Source organism: Anolis sagrei, chromosome 5 (genome assembly GCF_037176765.1).
Source record: "Anolis sagrei isolate rAnoSag1 chromosome 5, rAnoSag1.mat, whole genome shotgun sequence".
NCBI lineage: Eukaryota > Metazoa > Chordata > Lepidosauria > Squamata > Dactyloidae > Anolis > Anolis sagrei.
In genome coordinates, this window is record NC_090025.1 from 47,527,598 (window position 1) to 47,550,331 (window position 22,734).

Below are 22,734 nucleotides of genomic sequence, written 5' to 3' on the forward strand. Positions count from 1 at the left end.
ATGAGTATAGTGCCTAAATCCAGGGAAGTCATGCTACCCCTCTATTCGGCCTTGGTTAGACCACACCTGGAATATTGTGCCTAATTCTGGGAACCATAATTGAAGGGACAAATTGTAATGTGTCCAGAGGAGGGTGACTAAAATAATCATGGGTCTGGAGAACAAGCACTATGAGGAGCAGCTTAAAGAACTGGGCATGTTTAGCCTGCAGAAGAGAAGGTTGAGAGGAGACATGATGAGGGCCATGTATAAATATGTGAGGGGAAGTCATAGGGAGGGGGGAGCAAGCTTGTTTTCTGCTGCCCTGAAGATTAGGATGCAGAACAATGGCTTCAAACTACAGGAAAGGAGATTCCACCTGAATATTAGGAAAAACGTCCTAACTGTGAGAGCGGTTCAGCAGTGGAACTCTGTACCACAGAGTGTGGTGAAGGCTCCTTTTTGGAGGGTTTTAAACAGAGGCTGGATGGCCATCTGTCAGGGGTGCTTTGAATGTGATTTTCCTGCTTCTGGGCAGGGGGTTGGACAGGATGGCCCATGAGGTGTTTTCTAACTCTATTATTCTATTATGGTTACTTAGGGAAATCCATGGCTACAGAGAGATTTTAACTTGGCTTTTCCTAGTCTTAGTCTTAAAATAATCACTAGACAAATAGTGTTTTGAAATGGGTGCTGAGCAGGATCTTATACGTAACGAACAAATCCTTTCTTTAAGCTATCTCTCCTAGAAATTTTATTCATATATTGACATAAGATTAAACAGCACCACACAAAACTGTATTTTAAGAATTATAGCAATTTCAGCAATGTATTCACAAATTTACCATGACATGGTATCTCGATCTCATCCATGCACATCCAAAACAGATCTAACCCCATACCAAATTTTACCTCATATATGACATAACCTAGTACTGTTTGACCATGGTTAACATCAATGCAGATAGAACACCAAGCTGAGGTTAAGAGCAGTGAGCAGAACATGAATGATGAAGAAGCAGAAGGTTCACTCTGCTTCTAATCCCTGAACCACAGTTAAACTGGTGTTCTCACATCTGCTTTAACCTTGCCATTGTGAACACAAGGGTTGGGAACACAGCTTGAATGGGATATCCATGATTGTCCTTGGGCACTTTGATTTTGTTCATTCTCAGAAAAATGTTGCTGACTGTTGTTGTTTGTTGTGTACTGTAATTTCCAATTTAACGTGACACTGAATGAGCTGATCATGGGGTTTACTTAGCAACATTTTTTTTCAAAGAAGGTTTGCCATTGCCTTCTTTTGAAAGAGAAATCCAGTGGGTTTCCATGACTGAGGGAAGATTCGAACCTTGTACTCCTCAAATTCTGTTCCATCACTCAAACCACTGATACAAAACATTGAATTTTTCTACTGGCTAGGTGCCCAAGCTACAAAGTCTGTCTACCTTTAAATTGTTAGAAAAGAAGTGCTACACCCAAGTGCCATCTCTTTTAATACATAGCAAGCAATCTGAAAAACATGGAGAAAAAGCCATCCACAACTACTTCTTCCTTTAGCATAATAATATTCGGTTTGAAAATTTCAATATGAAAGTATAAGCCCACATTTTTAATGGCAGAGGGGAGAGACAGAGAAGAAAACATGCACCAAACCGTCATGCTGTAAGGCGCCTTGAATCCCCCTCAGGTCGAGAAAGGTGGGATATACATATATAGTGACATCATAACTCGAAAACCGCTGGACTAATCGCCGTCAAATTTGGCCACAAGACACCTACTAACCCAAAGAATAACCATCACTCAAAAAAATGATTTTGTAATTTGGGAGTTGTAGTTGCTGGGATTTATAGTTCACCTACAATCAAAGAGCATTCTGAAATCCACCAACAATGGAATTGAACCAAACTTGGCATACAGGAATCCCATGACCAACAGAAAACACTGGAAGGGTTTGACGGGCACTGACCTCGAGTTCTGGAGTTGTAGTTCACCTACATCCAGAGACCACTGTGGACACAAACAAAGAAGGATCTAGACCAAATTTGGCATGAATACTCCATATGCCCAAATATGGACACAGATGGAGTTTGGGGAAAATAAACCTTGGCATTTGAGATTTATAGTTCACTTACAATCAAGAAGCATTCTGAATCCCACCAACAATAGAATTGGGCCAAACTTCCCACACAGAACCCGCATGACCAACAAAAAATACTGAGTTTTCTGGTGGTCTTTGGCAACCCTCGTGACCCTCCCCAGGGGTCCTGACCCCCAGGTTGAGAAATGCTGCCTTAAGGCCATCCAATCCAACTCCCTTCATCAGGGCAAGAAAACATAATCAAAGCCCTCCTGACAAAGAGCCATCCAGTCATAGATGTAGATAGATATATATGATTCACACACACCTATGTATATGACAGATATAGTATCATAGATTTGAAAGGGACCTCTAAAGAAGGACAATTATATGATGCATGTTCCAGAGTAGGCAAACCAGACATCAACACTGACAAAGAAACAACAAGAAGTACAGTTTACCCACAAGCATAAAGAAATTACATGTATTAGAAACCAACACTTTCTCATTACTTTCTTTTCCAGATCGCCACAGCAACGTGTGGCAGGGGACAGCTAGTAGTAATATAAATAAATGCATTGTGTACTCTTTCAAATATAGCTGGTGGGGGGGAGGGGGGAGCTGCACACTATTTTCTGATTATGTGTAATTCATCCTACAGTCAAGAAATATTTTGTACAATTTCATCTTAACTATAGACTTTACATTATTGCATTCAGTAATCGAGGCAACAAAAACTGGTCACACTAGAAGCCAGACTCTGTATCATTATTTACAAAGCAAGTGAAGACTTTGACATCACATGGCTCTAGGAAGCCTCATGCTAGAAGCCCTTTTGCCTTCCAAAAAGTCCGCGATTGTAGGTCATGCTCTCATTATCTAATTCTGGGATCTATTTTGATTCAATTACAGAAAATTACTAATAGTTCATTCCAAACTGACCAGCTCTTCCTAACCCTTCTGTTTTATATCTTTCCTTATTTTCTCTTTCCATTCCTGCCTTTGACATGTTGGGGGAGGGGGGTCTTTTTACAAATTGTGTGCTGATTTTGTCATCCATTAAAAGAATACATTGTGTTCTCTGTTTCCCTGGACACAGTTGTTCCTCTTATTGGGGTTGTTTATAGAGTCAGCACTTGAACTCTGCCTCAATTTGCATCTCGACCATGTCCCAAATGTCATTCAAAGGAAACAGAGCTGTTCAAAATCAACAGGCATTATATGCTATCGAACCTTTGTTGAATCAAAAATGATAGGACTTTAGGCAGATATATGCATACTAAGGAGAAACATGAAATTTGGAAAAAAATCATAGTTGGGAGTGGAAGATGTGGACTTGAACTACGCCCTTTAGGTCTATGTCAGTAACAGGAGGAAGCAAAGGAATGGAGAAATGAAGACCAATTGTTTTACGTACAGCAATAAACACATGTTATTTGAATTATAAAGAGGAAGAAATCATCCAAACTCCTGCAATGACTGAAATGATGACAGTAATGAAATTATTAACCAATCTAGACTAACAATAATAATTTTCTCTACATGGACCCTCTTGTCAACAATGACCCATATTATGACCCCTACAGCAGAACATCATTAAAAATAATAAATAGGAACTATGTTAAATGTTTACCTAGTGCAGCATAATACATATTTCTTACCAATGTACTGAAGCCCATTATGAACTGATCCCCGCCCCCCACAGCAATTAAAAGTTTAATTAATAATTCAGAAATCCTGACTCTCAGATGATATCATTTGGAGCCTCTTCTGTCATTTCACAGAGATAAGCAACTATGGACTTCCAGATAATTTTGGCCAACAGTTCCCATCAACTTGAGCCAGCATAACCAACAGGATAGGGTCATGCAACCAAACTGCACAAAAATCTAAAGGGCCACAGTTACCCACTCTATACTGTCCAACATTTTCCAAATGAAAACGTGGTCAAGCACCATCAAAGTGCCTTTGAGATAAAAAAAATGTTATTAATAAGGAATAAATAAGGCTTCCTAAATAAAGTAACTGAAAAAAAAGGGAAAAAAGGAAAAAAAGAGAGGAAAGACAATGAAATATTTCCTTTGAATCAGAACCTGTCAGCAATTAAAAGTATCTAATATTTTTGCTCACAGACATGAATTCTAGTTATGGAACCACTGTATTGCTTGTATAGTATTTTGATAATGTATTATTTGCTTATTTATTAATTGTACAATTTCTTGGCTATATTGTAGGGGTGGGCAATATTGTGAAGGCCATATACAGTGTGTGTGTGTGTGTGTGTGTGTGTAGGTCCCCTGTTGGCACAGCAGGCTAAACTGCTGAGCTGCTGAACTTGCTGACCAAAAGGTTGATAGTTCGAATACGGGGATTAGGGTGAGGTACTGCTGCTAGGCCCAGCTAGCAGATTAAAAAACATGCAAATATGAGTAGATCAATAGGTACCGATTCTGTGGGAAGGTAACGGCACTCCATGCAATCATGCCGGCCACATGGCTTTGGAGGCATCTACGGACAATGCCGGCTCTTTGGCTTAAAAATGGAGATGAGCATCACACACACACCCCCCCCCCCCCGAGTTCGACATGACAAGACTTAATTTCAAGGGGAATACATATTTATACACACACACACACACACACATATATCTCAGCAGAAGATTTGTGATACAGATAGCAGGATTAAACTGTTTTAACTGTATAGTGAAGATACATTCAAAGAATATCTGCCCTTTTTTAGCTTGAACTGTATAAAAGGGCTATAAGTTGCTTGAAATTGTATGCAGTAGAACATTCTCAACATTTCAATGTGGGGGGAAATGATCTGCAATCTTTTTTTAAAAAAAAGAATAACAGACAAGCAAGGATTGGCTTCAGCAGTTTGCTTTTGCCAGAACTTACTGTGAAAAATTCTGCCCCTCTCCTTTACTGAATTAACTGAATGCAAATTAGTTTTGCACTTTGAACTCAGTTCACAATCACTGAGGAAACCAAAGGAGGAAGTGAAAAATGGAGAAAGGAACTTGGACATTTTAAAAGCAGTGGATAGTGGGATGACAACGAATTAACCTGATCTGAGCTGCTGAACTTGCTGACCAAAACAAAGTTGGAACATGAAACAAAGTTTGTCTACAATTAACATCCTGAATCAGCCACCCATGTGGACAATTTTGGAGTATTTTGGATTTCTGGATAATGGATTGTTCAACATGAGGCATACTGTACTAATGGGGATGATTTACAGATTCATATGTGTTAGTCTAAAACAGAAGTGAAATTTCACAGGAACATAGATTTTAAGAACATGAGGGAGACTGTTACCAAAAATTGCTGCTGTATGATTAAGCCATACTGTCCATATTGTCCTAAACACATCTGATTGGGATTCCATGTTTCAGCAATGATAAGAGACAATTGAGATATTGTGCTGTTTGGGGCACAGGACAAGTATGTACCTCACAATCTGTTACTCAGGAAGCAGACCTGACAGGAAATTGAGGCTGGGTCTACACTGCCCTATATCCTAGGAACTGATACCAGGAGATCTTCTTATCCCAGATTATCTGACAGTGTAGATTCATATAGGTAAAGGTTTCCCCTGACATTAAATCTAGTCGTGTCTGACACTGGTGGGTGGTGCTCATTTCCATTTCTAAGACAAACAGCTGGCATTGTCTGTAGACACCTCCAAGGTTATGTGGCCAGCATGACTGCATAGAATGCTGTTATCTTCCCACAGAAGTGATACCTATTAATCTACTCACATTTGCATGTTTACGAACTGCTAGGTTGACAGAAAGACTCATATAATCCAGTTCAAAGCAGATAATCTGGGATCAGATCCTGGGTGGTGTAGATCGAGCCTGAATCTTACTTCAGCACAGAGAAGCAGAAATAGCATCCAATACACCCCCAAAACTGTAGACTAACATATGGGATATGGGACAGTATCTCCAAACAGTGGGAATGACTTCCATTGCTAACCCTCACATGTATCTCCTAGCAGTCTGCCCTAAGGTAGTTGCTTCATTTTGCCTAAGGAAGGAATATTTAAATCCCATCTCCAAACAATTCTTAGATATGCTACTGGTGTGAGAACATCTCATAAGTGAAGATTTTGACTTGAATTTCAGTTTACATCTTGATTGGAAAACAATGAAAGGTGAGGTGTCTTTTTGTCCTGATCTCATTCTGCCAGCTGCCCCAAAATGAAATCCTTCTGGAAAATGGCACCACTGCCAAATGGATTTAGATTAACCCCTGCATTGTAGCAATTCCAGTAGGTGGAAATATAAATCTGCCATCCATTTATTTCTGAAATTAGGTTGCCTGCATACTTGACCAGCTGTTTATTGCTTTACAGACAACAAAAGCCAAAGGAAGAAACACTTTTCAAATTCATGAGAAATTCTTTATTCCAGGATCTCTAGTTTACTGTTTATTTTTGTGTGTCTTTCAACAAAAATTTGGTGTTTATCACAGGAATACTTATAACTATGTCCTTTTAGAGATTATTAGATACATTTCTTTTATTTCCTCCTTTGCCTATTGTTGCTTTGTAACATGTTTTATTTCTAGTTGCCCCATTATCAGTTCTTGTTATAGCTACTATATCCAAGTAGCTATAACAATAATTACATATAAGCAAACATTATAATAACCTCTTGGCAAGAGTTAACACAATTTCTATTGCTGATGTCCAAGAAATTGTAACTAGTGCAAAATGCAATAGCCAGAATTTTAACCACTATGATCAATTGGAAATTCATTTTACTAATTCCAAAAGAGCTGTACTAATGCTTTCTTTGCTTCAGGGCCCAATTCAAGATGTGAAATCTTATATTTAATGCTACAAATGGCTTGAGATTCAAACACTTGGAAGAGCATCTCTCTAAAGATCACTCTGCAATGCTTTAAAATCTGCAGGTAAGGCCCCTGAGCACCTTTGCCAAGGAGGGATGCATTGATTGCCATCTATGGATGTTCCACATTCTATGGAGTAATGTTTGTTGTTGAACTGTCAGTGGACAGACTCACAGCCCAACAAAGTACAGTATCTTGTAGGGTAGTCTGTTATTCCATACATAGGTTACTTCCAATGCACTGTCTGGGAAGCTGCTTTTCAAACACTGCCTCTAGTATAAATACACTGCAGCTGTATTCACAATGGGCAGTGTCTTAAAGGCACCTTATACCACATATGGGAAAAGACTGTATATATTGGGACCAATCATAGCTCATAACCTTTTTGTGTATGTCAGGGTAAACTGTTTTATTTGCCCAAGCATTCTGAATCCCTGATAGAAACTCTGCTCTTACTCCTGTGTTTTGTTCCTATAACACTATATATTTCTTTCAGTTCCTGGTTTGAAGGTACTATTTCCTGTTTAATTGTGCAGTAATTACTCTGAAAGTAGTTGTTATACTCCAGAAGCTTCATTTTTGTGGCTGCCACAAACTACGTATGTTGAATTGATTTGAGACTCTATGAGATATTCATTGAAAAAAAACGATAGCAAAATATGATGCAGGATGTCTTGCAAAAACAAAAGTTTTTGCAGTTTAATAAACTTTATCCATGTTTTTATGATAGAACCGATTAGGAAATAACTTTTATATCCCAGGCATAAACATCATGTTGCATAGTGTTGCATGGTCTTATCCTCACATTATTATTATTTTAGATTGAACTAAAATGTCAATGAGCTATTTAACAAAATATATGTGTTGACCATACCCATAATGTCATTAATATCAAATGAATAACATTTACATTATTTTAGTAATATTCATTAATGATAGCAAGTATTTATAAAGTACTTTCCTTCAGTTGTCAAAAAACTTTGTGCATATTGGGTTGCTGTAAGTTTTCCGGGTTGTATGGCCATGTTCCAGAAGCATTGTCTCCTGACATTTCACACACATCTATGGCAGGCACCCTCAGAGGTTGTGAGACTTCACCTCTGAGGATGCCTGCCATAAATGTGAGCAAAACATCAGGAGAGAATGCTTCTGGAACATGGCCATACAACCTTTGACAACACTTTGTGCATATTATTTCAATAATCCTTACAAGATTCCTATGACCTTCCAGTGGACCAACTATCTCTTTGACTGTGTTTCAATGTAGTTTTCATTTTACATTGGAAAAAATCCCAGTGGAGAGGACAAAGGGGAAGGATTTTAATATCAGGAATTAACTTTATGAATGCTGTAGGAGGGGCTTATTAGGATTTCTGCTTCAGGTGCTAACAATTTGAGCAGACTTATACACTTTTGTCCAATCACTTGGGACAGGGGTGCTTTTTTGCCACTTCAAGCACCAAGATCTTACGGTGTACCCAGCTGCAAAACATTCCTGGCAAGCAGGTATCAGTTATTTTAATAAAATGTATTCTTTTCCACAGAAACAAAGTTAAGCTCACAGGCCAGGGTAAAAGTGGGAGCAAGATAATTTGAGAAAATAGGGGTCTTTTCAAGAAAAAAAGAAGAATTGCTTATTTTCACTTACTTTATAATACCAGCACAGTTAGTCCTCCATATCCATAGATTCAACTATCTATGGCTTGATTTTTTTTAATTCCAAAAAGCCAACCTTGATTTGACCATTTTATATTTTACTACACCATTTATATAATGGCACTTGAGTATCCACAAGGAGCCCCCGGTGGTGCAGTGGGTTGAACCACTGAGCTGCTAAACTTGTTGACTGAAAGGTCACAAGTTGGAATCCAGGGAACGGGGTGAGCTTCCACAGTCAGCCCCAGCTTCTTCAACCTAGCAGTTCGAAAACATGCAAATGTGAGTAGATCAATAGGTACCACTCTGGCGGGAAGGTAAAGGCACTCCATGCAGTCATGCCAGCCACATGACCATGGAGATGTCTATGGCTTTCATTCCTACCACAGAAACCCTGCTCAAATTGAACATGGGAATTTTAGCATATGAAGCACATTACTTCCTTAATTGTTTGCTAGAGGAAACAAAACCTTTTTTCCCTATTCAACACAGAACTTGTTCACAGAAGAGGTCTCTCTGGGATAAAAATTATTGCATGGATAGGAACATATTTTAAAACTGTTTTATTTATTAAATTTATTTTGCATTTGTTTGGTCTTGGCACCGTTGAGGTAAACCTGCCCACAATTGGGAAAATTAGACACAAAAGTCCCTCTCATGTAAATTAGGTACACAGACAAGATCGTTTTTCATAATGATATAGTACCAATATAATGATGGAAGGTAGAGAGGAATTCTAGTTGTCATGAACTAGCTGAGTCATTCTGACACTATAGCATGTGATTCACACACTAAATTTGACAACATTTCCCAGGATATGATAACTCTAGCCTCAACATGGATCATTTAGATCTTCTCCCCAAAGCCTTTCAAACATCTGATAAAACAAATGTATGAATTTGTATTTGAGTGCAAGGGCAGATTATTTGAGTAGAATAAATTACCAATATATATACTATATATACAATATATATATATATATATATATATATATATATATATATATTCTCTCTCTATGTGTATGTGTGTGTTGTATATTTCAAGGAAAATGAAAGGCACGGCAGACTAATTCAACCTGAGAAGTCAGGCATAGCAGAGCACCTGATGAACCAAACTGGGCACAGCATATTATTTGAGAATACAGAAATGCTGGACCACTCTAACAACCACCATGTCAGACTACACAGAGAACACACTGAAATCCACAAGCACATGGACAATTTCAACAGAAAGGAGGAAACCATGAAAATGAACAAAATCTGGCTACCAGTATTGAAAAACTGTAAAATCAGAACAGTAAATAAAGAACAACACTAAAAAAAACAGGGAAATTCCAGACAAGAATCAATCAAGGCCAGCTAACACCTCCCAACAAAGGATCCCCAGGCAGGAACCGGCCAGTCTTTGAAGATGCAAATCCATTCAATGCTAATCAAGGTGGCCAATTGCAACATTCACACTTCCCTTAAACAGACAAGAGTTCTTCCTCCAACCATGGACATTCCACAGATATATAAACCTCACTTGCCTAGTTTCCAACAAACCTCACAACCTCTGAAGATACCTGCCACAGATGTGGGAGAAACGTCAGGAGAGAATGCTTCTGGAACATGCCCATACAGCTCAGAAAACTCACAGCAACCCAGTGATTCCAGCCATGAAAGCCTTCGACAACACATACCATTGTTTACTGTGAAAATATTTCAGAATGTTCGTTCTAAAATTTTCCGACTCTGATCGAAATAGATGGACTTGGATGTAAGTCACAGGAGTATAATGAGATTTACACCCTATTATGCATACCCTTAAGCTGAGTTTCATCATATAATTGAAATAATCACCATAGTAAAACCTATCTCACAAGACTCCTTCCTTCTTCTGAGTAGCCTTTTATTTTGGTCTCTCCTAGCTGCCATTGTAACAATATTCCATGCTTTGTTATCTTCTACAATCCAATTTCCGCAGATATCACCTTATTTTACACACATTCCATATCCTTCTCTGTGTTCAGATATAACATGCTGGGTCACAGTAGGATCTTTATATGGAAATAGTAATAAAGCTATACAGAATAATAGTTAAATGTATATATATGTAGGTTTCACTACATTACATATTCTATTCTATTTATTCTGTATTCTAGATTAAAAGCATAATGAATAAGTATTAGTATTTGATTGCTTAGACATCCAATTTTTAATGAAGCATTTGATAATTATTTTTAAATGAAGCATTTGAAATATTGTGTGGCATTTTTGGTGATTTTAGCTACAATATCCCAAGCATTGATGTTGTAATATAACACATGATGCTTTCTCAAATCTAACGTGAAGCAAATACAATTTAAACCTACCAAGACCAATGCTCCAGTAACCCTGCTGTATCATTATGCACATTGTCAGCAGCTGCATACTCTCCCCTCCTATAAAAAATTCAACATTAACTCAGGCAGCAATGGTAGTTTATTGTTGTTTTCCATCCAAACTCCTTTTCAGCAATATAAAACTTCCTCAAACTTTTATGCATGTACCTCACTGAATAAAGGTAAATTTTATCAAGAGAAGAAAGATATGGAGCATAGCCTAGGTGCATATACGGAACTGCTATCTTTTCATACAGTTCTCTGTGCCGTGAAGCAAAGTTAGGCTATAATCATAAAACTTCCTTCCTGGAAGTAAGCTAAAACAAACTCAATTCAACTTGCTTCAGAACAGACAAATGTAGTATAACATTCTTTGCAAATTTAGTTTTCCATAAAAATATAGTGTATACAAGAGGGTCTCACTTAGCCAACATGAACAGGCCTGCAGAACGTTGGATAAGCGAAAATGTTGGATAATAAGGAGGGATTAAAGAAAAACCTATTAAACATCAAACTACATTATGATTTTACAAATTAAGCACCAAAACATCATGTTTTGCAACAAATTGACAGAAAAAGCAGTTCAATACACAGTTACATTATGTCGTAATTATTGTATTTACGAATTGAGCACCAAAACATTGCAATGTATTGAAAACATTGACTGCCTAGAGAAACAGCTGTGGATCCAGGAGGGAGGCAAACTGTGTTGGATAATACAGAATGTTGGATGAACAAAGGTTGGATAAGCAAGACTCTACTGTATATAGTCTCTATAGCCACAAACCTATGCTCAGTTGCTCATTTGATCTCAATGAGATTTCTTCCCTAAATAGCCCATAGAAGACTCCTAAAATTTAGAAATTAGTATCTGACTGATCTTAATGACTGACATTTGAAAAATGCCTTATGCATTCCTGGTATTAATGTTGATGTGATCAACAAATCACTAATGATTTCTCACTTCAGTTCAATTACGGATGCTTGTGAAACTACATATCTGCATTTCCAACATTTTCTGTTGCATCAAACAGCTTTCTACACTCCTGTTTCAAGATTCAAGATTTCTCACGATACAATGTCCATCTTTGGACAATGGGAAAAGGAATCCAGGAAACCAGGGTGAAGAAGCTAATGTAAACTCTTATTTCTAGCTTGGTTTTAGCCCAAATTACGCAGATTCATTAAAATAACTTAGACATATGTAAATGGTAGTTAACAACTCATTTATTTCAACTTTAACTGAGGCTAAAATTGGATTGGCCCTTTAATTTAGTGTTTATCCAAGAGTGTTTCTGCACATGACATGTTTGCTAATGTTTTTCAAAATATGGCAAATATCCAGTTTCTAATATCACACTTTCCAAGTCCCTCAAACGTCATCATATGTGGATCTTCTTCATCATTTCTTCCCTTCCTGCTCAACTCCTACATCAGAAATGTGCCAAGAGTAGCTCTCCAAATGTTATTGACCTTCAGCTTCCAGTTCTTTTGGAATTGTCAATTGTGGTTATGTTGGTTAGGGCTCACTCAATACCTTTGCAATGACAGAAAGTCCCCAAGTTACAAACAAGGTAGTTTCTGTAGGTTTGTTCTTAAATTTAATTTGTATGCAACTTGGAACCAGTACATCTTTTAAGTGTAACTTCAGCTGAATATATGATTTCAGTTTATTTTCTGCCTCTGTGATAACTGGATTTTGAAAAATTTGGCTTGTTGTGGAAACAAGGATTGGTGGTAAAGCTTCAGTTGAGACACCTTTTCCCCATGATAACTCTTTCAGGAGTGAATTTCCCTTCTTAGGGATTGCTTTCTCTCACTTTATCTTGTCTCAGCCCCATTTGTAACTACAAGTCATTTCTAAGTCAGATGTTTTAACAAGAATCTAATGAAGCAGGTTCACCAAAGAGACACTAGCTGACCCAAGGCCAGTCAGCTAGTTTCGTGGCAAAGAGGATATTTTAATATAGGCCTCTATGTTCACCATCTATCCAGTGTAACATACACAGGTTTTCAGAAAGCCTTGGTGTACAAGAGAAGGTGCCTGCATACACCAAAGGAGGGTCCTGGCATTAGTCACACTCTTGACCTGAACTTTTTTCAATAATGTCAGATATATATCAAGTTACTTCTTACAACATAAAGCATTATTCTCCAGGCATATAATTAGATTATTGTAATCATCACAATGAATCAGGTCATATTGCATATAACCTTTCTCTCAAGGTATATATTTAAACTAAACACTCTCTATATTTATCTCACATTCCAAAAAGTAAACAAGCCCTTTTAACAAGTCCAACTTTTCTCACTATTTGCAGACAACGATGACAATCAATAAGAGGTCTAAGACAATTTTATTTCCACCTGTCAGATGCATCGATAAAGAGAAAAGTTATCAAAATAGCTAAGAAAAATCCAAATCATTTGCACTGACATAAAAGCAAACTATATACTTTACAGTTTTAGGTAAAAAAAAATACTGCAGATAATGATGTAAGTTTAATGGGAAATTGTAGGCTCCCAAATTTATGCTTGACAGAACAAACTAGTGGCCAAATTCAAGCTTCCTGGTCAGATAAATTAATAAGGTTCCTCTGTATTTGTGGATTACAAATCACTTCCTTATGTCATAATAAGGGAGTTGAGAAAATATTAGTAACTCAAAGGAAATAGATATTGAAGCACAGAAAGATATAGCCACTCTGTCAAACACAAGGTCCTTGAAGTGGTTAGGTCATTTTAAACAAAAAATTTCAGCATTGATATGCCAAGACTCCTAAGAATCACTTTTACAAGGGCCAAATTTGAACAAATAGAGACAATGGAGAGACATAATAGATTCAGTCATATCCCACCTAAAGAAAGACTCTGTGTCTGCGGTGCCCCCGAAATCCAAGTTGAAAATTTGAACCCAATATTACATAACTGCTGTCTGTATGAAAAAGAAAGGAAACAACCCTTATGCTCTTTTACTTGTAAAAAATGAGCTGGGATACATTGGCCACAACTGTATTTTTACTACCTAGTTCTAACCCCCTCTTAACAACAAAAGTTGCTCTTTATCTTTATAAAGCATCTAAAAGGAGATTCAAGTATATTGAACAGATTGAAATACAGTGTAAGGGGGATGAGGACATCTGATGTACATATGTAGGATTAAAGTATATTTGGTTACCAGTTGGCCACCTCCACTTCCTCTTTCTGTATATGTATATTTAAATTCAGACTAGATGTATACTGTACGTTGTGTTTATATTGTATGTTTTGATAAGGCCAATTGGCTGATCAATAAAAATAGTTTTGTTTCGATGTAAGTTTAATTATGAATAAATTCAAACACATATAACAATTTCATATACACATACACATGGGGAGCCCAAGACATGTCTTTCAATGGTTCTTGTTTTAAAACAACCACTGATTTACACATGTGTAAAGTTGTGAACTGACATCCAAGAATTTTCTCAGAAGTAAACACTACCGAGTTCAATTGGACTTAATCTTCTGTAACAAGTTCAAGATTGCTGCCTTCTATTAACAAGCACAGAATGTAGGTAACCACTGGATTTTCATTCTGTTGTACAAAACCTGTCAGTTGTTAAGAAAGGGTGCCAAAATATATAATGCACACTATTTAAGCAATGGATTCTGCTTGTATAGTAAAAAAAATCCCATTCTAGCATGGTAGTACTATAAGATGTAATGTGTACTACTGCATACTATTATATGTCACAGAAGAATTAAGAAGATATTTTTATAGACTTTTCTATGCAAACTGCATGGAAGTGAAGAATGTTATATTGACATTACATTATCTATCACACTTTAATTTCCTGCACTTTTCAGACTGTACTAATGATGATATCTCCTTCAAAAGACAATACCAAATTCATGGAGCCCCTAGTGACACAATGGGTTAAACCCTTGTGCCAGCAGGACTGCTGACCAACAGGTTGGCAAATTGAATCCAGGGAGCGAAGTGAGCTCCGGTCTCAGCTCTAGCTTCCCATGTGGGGACATGAGAGAAGCCTCCCATAGGATGGTAAAACAAATCCTCCAAGGACATCCCCTGGGCAATGTCCTTAGAGACAGTTAATTATCTCACACTAGAAGTGACTTAAAGTTTCTCAAGTCATGAAAAGACACGAAAAAATCAAACAAACAAACCCATACCCACCAATGCCAACCTTGTAAAATACAAACAGCATTACAAAGCATTTTATGTCAAGCACATTATTTCATATAGGCTTTCAGTAGCATGAACAAGTGTTGATGTTTTTTTAAAAGGCTAAAACAAAACATTTTTTTTAATCTAGGAAGTACACAAGAAGCTCATGTCACCATCCTTTTACAGTAGTACAATAACCTCTTTCACTGTCTAGCCCAAGCATGGGCAAACTTGGGCCCTCCTGGTGTTTTGGACTTCAACTCCCACAATTCCTAACAGCCTCAGGCCCTTTTCTTCCCCCCTCTGCCACTTAAGCCCGAGGCTGTTAGGAATTGTGGGAATTGAAGTCCAAAACACCTGGTGGGCTCAAGTTTCGATCCTTTAAATACAAAACAAAACTCAAAGTTCAAAAAATAGGGCACCGTATTGTAAAAGCTCAGTTTTAAAAAAATGTCTCTTTTCCTAAAATCTTCAGCACCTTTAATAAGCCTTAACTTCCTAGAAGCAGCCTAGGCAAGTGCATAAAGAAACTTACAATCATATGGGAGGGGATTTGTACGATTATCATTAAAGCAAACACAAATGATATCAAGGAACACCAAGCCTGGCCCCCAACTGTCTGTCCGCCAAAAACAAGGGGCCTTTCCGATCGAACTAAAATGGAGACAGGATCTCATGGCTGCCCTAGAGAAACAGACAGAAAGGGCAGCGGCAGCACCAGGTCCGGGTCAAGGTCAGGAGCAGGCCAGTCTGCAGCTGCCTGCATTGCTATCTCCAACCGCAGGCACGAGGCGCTTCCCAAACTCTTCAGCCAGACTCTCTCTCTCTCTCTCTCTCTCTCTCTCTCTCTCTCTCACACACACACACACACACACACACACACAGCCCTTTATTTAAAATGAAACTCTTGAAAACTGTTTATTTTAGGGGGAAAAAATCTCATGCGCTCATGGTATTGATCTCCACGTTTACACATTAAGAACTTCAAGGCACCTTTCCCTCATTTTTTGTGTTTGATTGTGGGATTTACAAAGCATTAAGGAAAAGTTACTGTCTCTACCCATTCTGGGGGGAGATCAGTGACATGAAGGAGGAAAAGCAAGAGGAAAGGCAACCCCTTTTTACAAGTTTGAAAGGAAAACTTACTCTCCCACCTTGAAATAGATCACTGACCTAGAGAAGGAAGAAAAGCAAAAGGAAATAGGGAAGGAGGCAAACCTTTTTTTACACGCTCACAAGGGAAAGTGACTATCTCCCCTCCCCCCACTTCTGCCTTTGGGGAAAAATAGGGGGATAAATAAGTGACCTAGAAGAGCAGGAATAACAATGAGGGGGGGACAAGGGAGGGCAATCCTTTACACAAGGAAAAGTTGCTGTTTCCTTCCACTTTGGGGGGAAATGGGGAATAGACAAGTGACTTAAAATAGGAGGAATACCAGGGGGAAGAAGGAGGGAAGGCAATCATTTACACAAGGAAAAGTTACTGTCTCTCTCCACCTTGGGGGAAAAATGGGGGGAAGAGACAAGTGACCTAGAACAGGAGAAATACGGGGGGGGGGGGGGAGAAGGAGGGAAGGCAATAATTTACACAAGGAAAAGTTGTTGTCTCTGCCCCTCCCTCTGCCTTGGGAAAAATGGGGAGAGGGGAAAGATCAGTGATCCAGACTGAGGATAGGTGAGGGGGGGAAGGCAACCCCTTTTACACATTCACAAGGGAATGTTACTCTCTTTTTCACTCCACCTTGAAAAAATGGGGAAGGGGGGCAATAGATCAGTGACAGAGGAAGAGGGCTAGCATGGAAAAGACAGGAAGAAGGCAGTCCTTTAACCTTCAGGAGGAAAAGTTACTGCCTTCCCTCTCCCTCTGCCATGGAAAAAATGGTGGTGAGGGTATACGTAAGTGACCTAGAAGAGAAGAGCAGAGGGAAGAGTGAAAGAAGGCAGCCCTTTTCACCTTCAGGAGGAAAAGTTACTGTCTTCCCCCTCCAGCTGCCATGAAAAAAATGGTGGGGAATACACAAGTGACCTAGAAGAGGAGGAAGAGCAGAGGGGAGAGGGAAAGAAGGCAGCCCTTTATAAATTCATAGTGAAAAGTTACTGTCATCCTTTCCCTCTGCCTTGGGGAAAAATGGTGGAGGATAGATAAGTGACCTAGAAGAGGAGGAAGAGCAGAGGGAATGGGGGGGGGGAGCCTTTTACAGGTTTACAAGGGGAAAGATATTGCCTTTCTCTTTCCTTTTGGAGGAGGGGGGGATGGTGGGGGGAAGATCAGTGACTTAAAGAGGTGAGGCAGGGAAGCAAGCCTGTCACACATTCAATTGTACAAGCCTCTTGAAGGAGGAATATATATATATTTGTGTCTGTGTTTGTCTGTGTGTATGCCTCCCTCTCGCTTCCACTCTATTATGAACAGGATGGCGGAGCATGTGGGGCCAAGGCTGGGGTCACAGCGAGGCGTGTGGCAATGAGGGAGCCCTCGCAAGTGCCCTTTTTGCCTCCCCCTCCCCCTTTGTGAGCTGATAAAAGTACATTTGGGCGGAAAGGAGAGATTGGAGACAGAAAAGGGGGAGAGTGAGTGAGTAAAATAGAAAAGGGGGTGGAAGGAGAGTGGAAAGAAGGGGGGCCGGGTCACTTGGAGACCCTTTCCCCCTCACAACAGATCACTGTACATCTATCAAAAATTATGCTGTATCTAGGCAAGATAGATACACTATAATATGACATGTTTCTCAACCTTGGGGTCGGGACCTCTGGGGGGGATCACAAGGGAGGTGTCAGAGGGGTCTCCAAAGACCATAAGAAAACACAGTATTTTTTGTCAGTCCGTGTAGGAAGTTTGGTATAATTCTGTTGTTGATGGGGTTCAGAATGCTCTTTGATTGTAGGTGAACTATAAATTCCAGCAACTACAACTCCCAAATGCCAAGGTCTATTTTCTCCAGATTCCATCAGTGTTCAAATTTGGGCATATTGAGTATGCATGCCAAGTTTGGTCCAGATCCATCATTGTTTGAGTCCACTGTGCTCTCTGGAGGTAGGTGAACTACAACTCCCAAACTCAAGGTCAATGCCCACCAAACCCTTCCAATATTTTCTGTTGGTCATGAAAGTTCTGTGTACCAAGTTTGGTTCAATTCCACCATTGGTGGAATTCAGAATGCTCTTTGATTGTAGGTTAACTATAAATCCTAGCAACTACAAAATCAATCCCACCAGTATTCAAATTTGGGTGTGTTGGATATTTGTGTTAAATTTGGTCCAGTGAATGAAAATATATCCTGCATATCAGATATCTATATTACGATTCATAACAGTAGCAAAATTTACAGTTATGAAGTAGCAACGAAAATAATTTTATGGTTTGGGGTTAGCACAACATGAGGAACTGCACTAAGGAAGGTTGAGAAACACTGAACTAGTGTATCTACCTCTGAGGTCTGTATTACCTCCTCACACACAGAGAGAAAGAGGCACACACATTTGCTTGGACGGAGACCCTTTCCCCCTCACAGAGATTACTGTACAACTATTGAAAACTATTCTGTATCTACTAAGTAATACTATAATCTAGTATATCTATATTCGCTGCCTCCTCCTCACACAGAGACACACAATTGCATGGATGGAGACCCTTTCCCTTCACAGAGATGAGTGTACAACTATCCAAAACTATACTGTATCTACTAGATACCCTATAACCTAGTATATCTGTATCTGCTGCCTTCACACACACACAGAGAGAATTACTTGGATGGAGACCCTTTCTCCTCACAGAGATCACTATACAGCTATTGAAAACTATACTGTAGCTACTAGATAACACTATAATCTAGTGCATTTATATTTGTTGCCGCCTCCTCCTCTCACACACACACACACACACACACACATGACAGAATTGCTTGGATGGAGACCCATTCCCCCTCTCAGAGATCACTGTACAACTACTGAAAACTATAATATCTAGGTTAGATACACTATAATCGAGTGTATCTGTCTCTGCTATCTTCTCCTCTGTCACACACACACAGGCAATTGCCTGGATGAAGACCTTTTCCCCTCACAGAGGTGACTGTACAACTATTGAAAACTATACTGTATCTAGATGAGATAGATACACTATAATCTAGTGTATCTATATTCGCTGCCTCCTCCTTACACAAACAGAGAGAGAGAGAGAATTGCTTGGATGGAGACCCTTTTCCCTCCCTGAGATCACTGTACAACTATCCAAAACTATATTGTATCTAGATGAGATAGATACACTATAATCTCGTAGTGTATCTATATTCACTGCCTCCTCTTCACAAAGAGAGAGAGAGAGAATTGCTTGGATGGAGACCCTTTCCCCTCACAAGAGATCACTATACAACTATCCAAAACTATATTGTATCTAGATGAGATACACTATAATCTAGTGTATCTATATTGACTGCCACTCTTCACAAAGAGAGAATTGCTTGGTTGGAGACCCTTTCCCCTCCCTGAGATCACTGTACAACTATCCAAAACTATACTGTATGTAGATGAGATAGATACACTATAATCTAATGTATTTATATTCACTACCTCTTCATAAGCAGAGAGACACAGAATTGCTTGGATGGAGACCCTTTCCCCTCACAAGTGATCACTGTACAACTATCCAAAACTATACTGTATGTAGATGAGATACACTGTAATCTAGTGTGTCTATATTTACTGCCTCCTCTTCACAAAGAGAGAGAATTGCTTGGATGGAGACCCTTTCCCCTTACTGAGATCACTGTACAACTATCCAAAACTATATTGTATCTAGGCGAGATACACTATAATCTAGTGCCTCTATCTCCACTGCCTCCTCCTCACACAGAGAGAAAGACACACACACACACACACACACACACAATCCCCTCCTGAGGCACACGCCATTCCCTCGGCCTCCCTCCTCCTCGCTGGTGAACTTCAGGTGACCGACCATGGCTTTGACACATAAGCAGTTCAGCGCCGACGCTGAACCCAAGGGCGGGCAGGGAAGGAGGGGAAGGAAGGAGGGAGGGTGGGAGGGAGAGAGAGAAGACCGATTTGAAATTCAAATGTGTGTGTGTGTGTGTGTGTGGAGGGCATGTCCCTACAAAACGATGCCCCCCATATTGAGATATATATATAGAGAGAGATGCAATTCCTCCTTCAAGGAGCGCTCCTCCAAAAAAAAAGAAAGAAAAGTTAGCCGAGAACTGGTGAGGTGTGGAAAGGGCTGCCGCTGTGTGTGCGCCTTTTGTGTGCAAAGGCGCTTGGCCTCAGGGCAGCCGCCTCAGCCTCGCCATTTGACCCTCGGCTGCCTCTCCAAGCGACAGGAAGGAGAAGAAGCAGGAGCAGGAGCAGCAGCCCTGAGTGAGCGCTGCCTCCCCTCTTGGCTCTGCTCTGCAGGGACCTCCATCTCCCTGCCTTTCCCCTTCTGTGTGGGTGTCTCTCTTTCTCTCTCTCTCTCCTTCTCTCTTGCTCCTTCTCTCTCTCCTCGCCGTCGCCCCTGAGCTTCGCCTCAACCCCCGCCTCGCCCTCCTCCTCTTTCTCCTCCTCCCTTCTCTTCCTCCTCCTCTTTCTCTCCTCAGCCCAGAGCCGCAACCTTTTAGCCGGAGACGGACCTATGTAGGCGCCACAGCAACCCCCCCCCCCATTTGAAATAACACAGGGCGCAGAGAGAGAGAGAGAGAGCCTCCTCTTCCCTATCTCTGTATTCCCCCTTCTCTCCATTCACACACTCACACACAAATGCACAATCACAAGGAGGAAGGAAGGGGAGGGGAAAGGGAGAGAGGGGGGGGAGACACACACTCCGTCGCTCTCTCTTTCTCTCAGAAGAGGAGGAGGAGGAGGAAAGAGAGAGGGGGGGAGGGGGAATTAAAAGGGCACAAGGCTGTTCATCACCAACATGGCTGCCTCGGCTCAGACCTTAAAAAAGAGGACGGCGAACCCAGGGCTTTTGGGTGCCTTTGTCCGGCTTCACCTCTGTAACCCTAGAAAGGGAAAGGAAGGAAGGAAGGAAGGCAGCAAAGAAAGAAAGAAAGACAGACACGAGCGGGTCTGGAGGAAGGCGCCTGGAGAAGCGAGGGGAGGAAAGGATCCGAAGGGGTTGGAGAAAAGAGAGAGAGAGAAGGGGGAGCACTTACGTGAAGAAGAAGAAGACGAGAGGCGCTTGGGCTGCTCCTGCTTCCTCCTGGGCATTTTTTCTCCCCCTCCTTTTCACATTCTCCTCCTCGGTTCAACGGGAGAGCGGGTTAAGGAGGAGGAAGAAGAGAGAGAGAGAGAAAGAGAGAGAGGTTGGAGGAGGGGGCAAAAGGTGCCTGCCTTGGCTTGGTCGGGCGCCTTCTTTTGGGGAGGAGGGAGAGGCAGGGATTCCCCTCTGCCCCCTTTCCTCCCCCTCTTTGCCCTTCCTCCTCCACCTTTCCTTTCTTCCCTTCTCCGATCCCCCTTTCCCTTCTTCTTCTTCTTCCTCCTCCTCCTCCTCCTTTCCCTCCTTCTCCGGCCGTGCACCTGGCTGCTCCCCGGTCGCGATATTCCTCAATGGGAAGGAGAAGGAGAAGGGACCTAATGGGTGGCTCATATGCGGCGGTGTCAAGAGGAAGAAGAGGAGGAGGAGGAGGAGGGCTCCGAAGCAGCAGCAGCAACGGCGATGGCTGCTGCTCCCTGCGTGTCTCCCGGCCCCTAACTAACACTAAGGCAAGGGATCAAAGGGCAGCGGCGGCGGAGGAGGAGGAGAGAGAGAGAGAGAGAGGAAAGGGAAAAGGAGGGAGGCAGGCAGGCCACACTCCGCTCACACACTCTCCCTTCTCTGTCTCGCAGAGCAAAGGCGAAGGAGGAAGGTGCCCCGGGCGCCTAGGCTGCCTTTGGCGCCCCGGATGGCGGCCAGGTTCAAGGCTGGGCTAGGCTGAGAGGAAGGGGGGGGGGGAGAGACAGACAGAGCCAGCTACACACACAAAGGCAGTCAGAAGGCAGTGGGAGAGAGGAGCAGGACGAGGATCCCCCAAAGCCAAGGGCTCCCCAACAAGGAAGGAAGAAAGAAACAAGGGGCGGAAGGAAGTTTGCACTGCTCTCCACCATTATAACCACATTCAATGCGCCTGGATATTTTCTTTCCTTCCTTCCTTCCTTCCTTCCTTCCTTCCTTCAAGCCAGTGGTTCTCAACCTTCCTAATGCCATGACCCCTTAACACAGTTTGTTTGTTTGTTTACTTACTGTATTTATATACCGCCTTTCTCAGCCCAAAGTCGACTCAAATCCTTCCTTCCTTCAAGCCAGTGGTTCTTAACCTTTCTAATGCCATGACCCCTTAACACAGTTTGTTTGTTTATTTATTTATTTATTTACTTACTGTATTGGTATACCGCCTTTCTCAGCCCAAAGGCGACTCAAGGCGGTATACAGGGCAAAATTCAATGCCCACAATACCATAAATACAATTTAAAACATTAACATATAATAAAAACCATAACAACATCAATAAAAGCATAAGTCATTCGTGTCTCCTTGTTAAAAACATTGTCCAGTTCCGTCATCTAGTCCAGGGGTCCTCAAACTCTTCAAACAGAGAGCTAGGTCACAGTCCCTCAATTCCTTCCTTCCTTCCTTTAAGCCAGTGGTTCT

The 22,734-nt window shown here is 40.7% G+C and overlaps 1 protein-coding gene across 4 annotated transcripts in view; it reads right to left on the bottom strand.

The window, feature by feature from the left end:
• The window catches only part of ZNF827 (zinc finger protein 827), a 170,876-nt gene extending 148,884 nt beyond the window's left edge, over nt 1-21,992 (bottom strand). For 3 of the 4 annotated variants that reach the window (XM_060778876.2, XM_060778877.2, XM_060778879.2), the window contains exon 1: nt 21,260-21,992. In XM_060778876.2, the coding sequence (XP_060634859.2) occupies nt 21,260-21,314 (55 nt within the window). In that variant the 5' untranslated portion in view covers nt 21,315-21,992. The remainder of the gene's footprint in view (nt 1-21,259) is intronic. The other variant, XM_060778878.2, reaches the window with a different exon arrangement.
• Nucleotides 21,993-22,734: the final 742 nt, after the last annotated feature.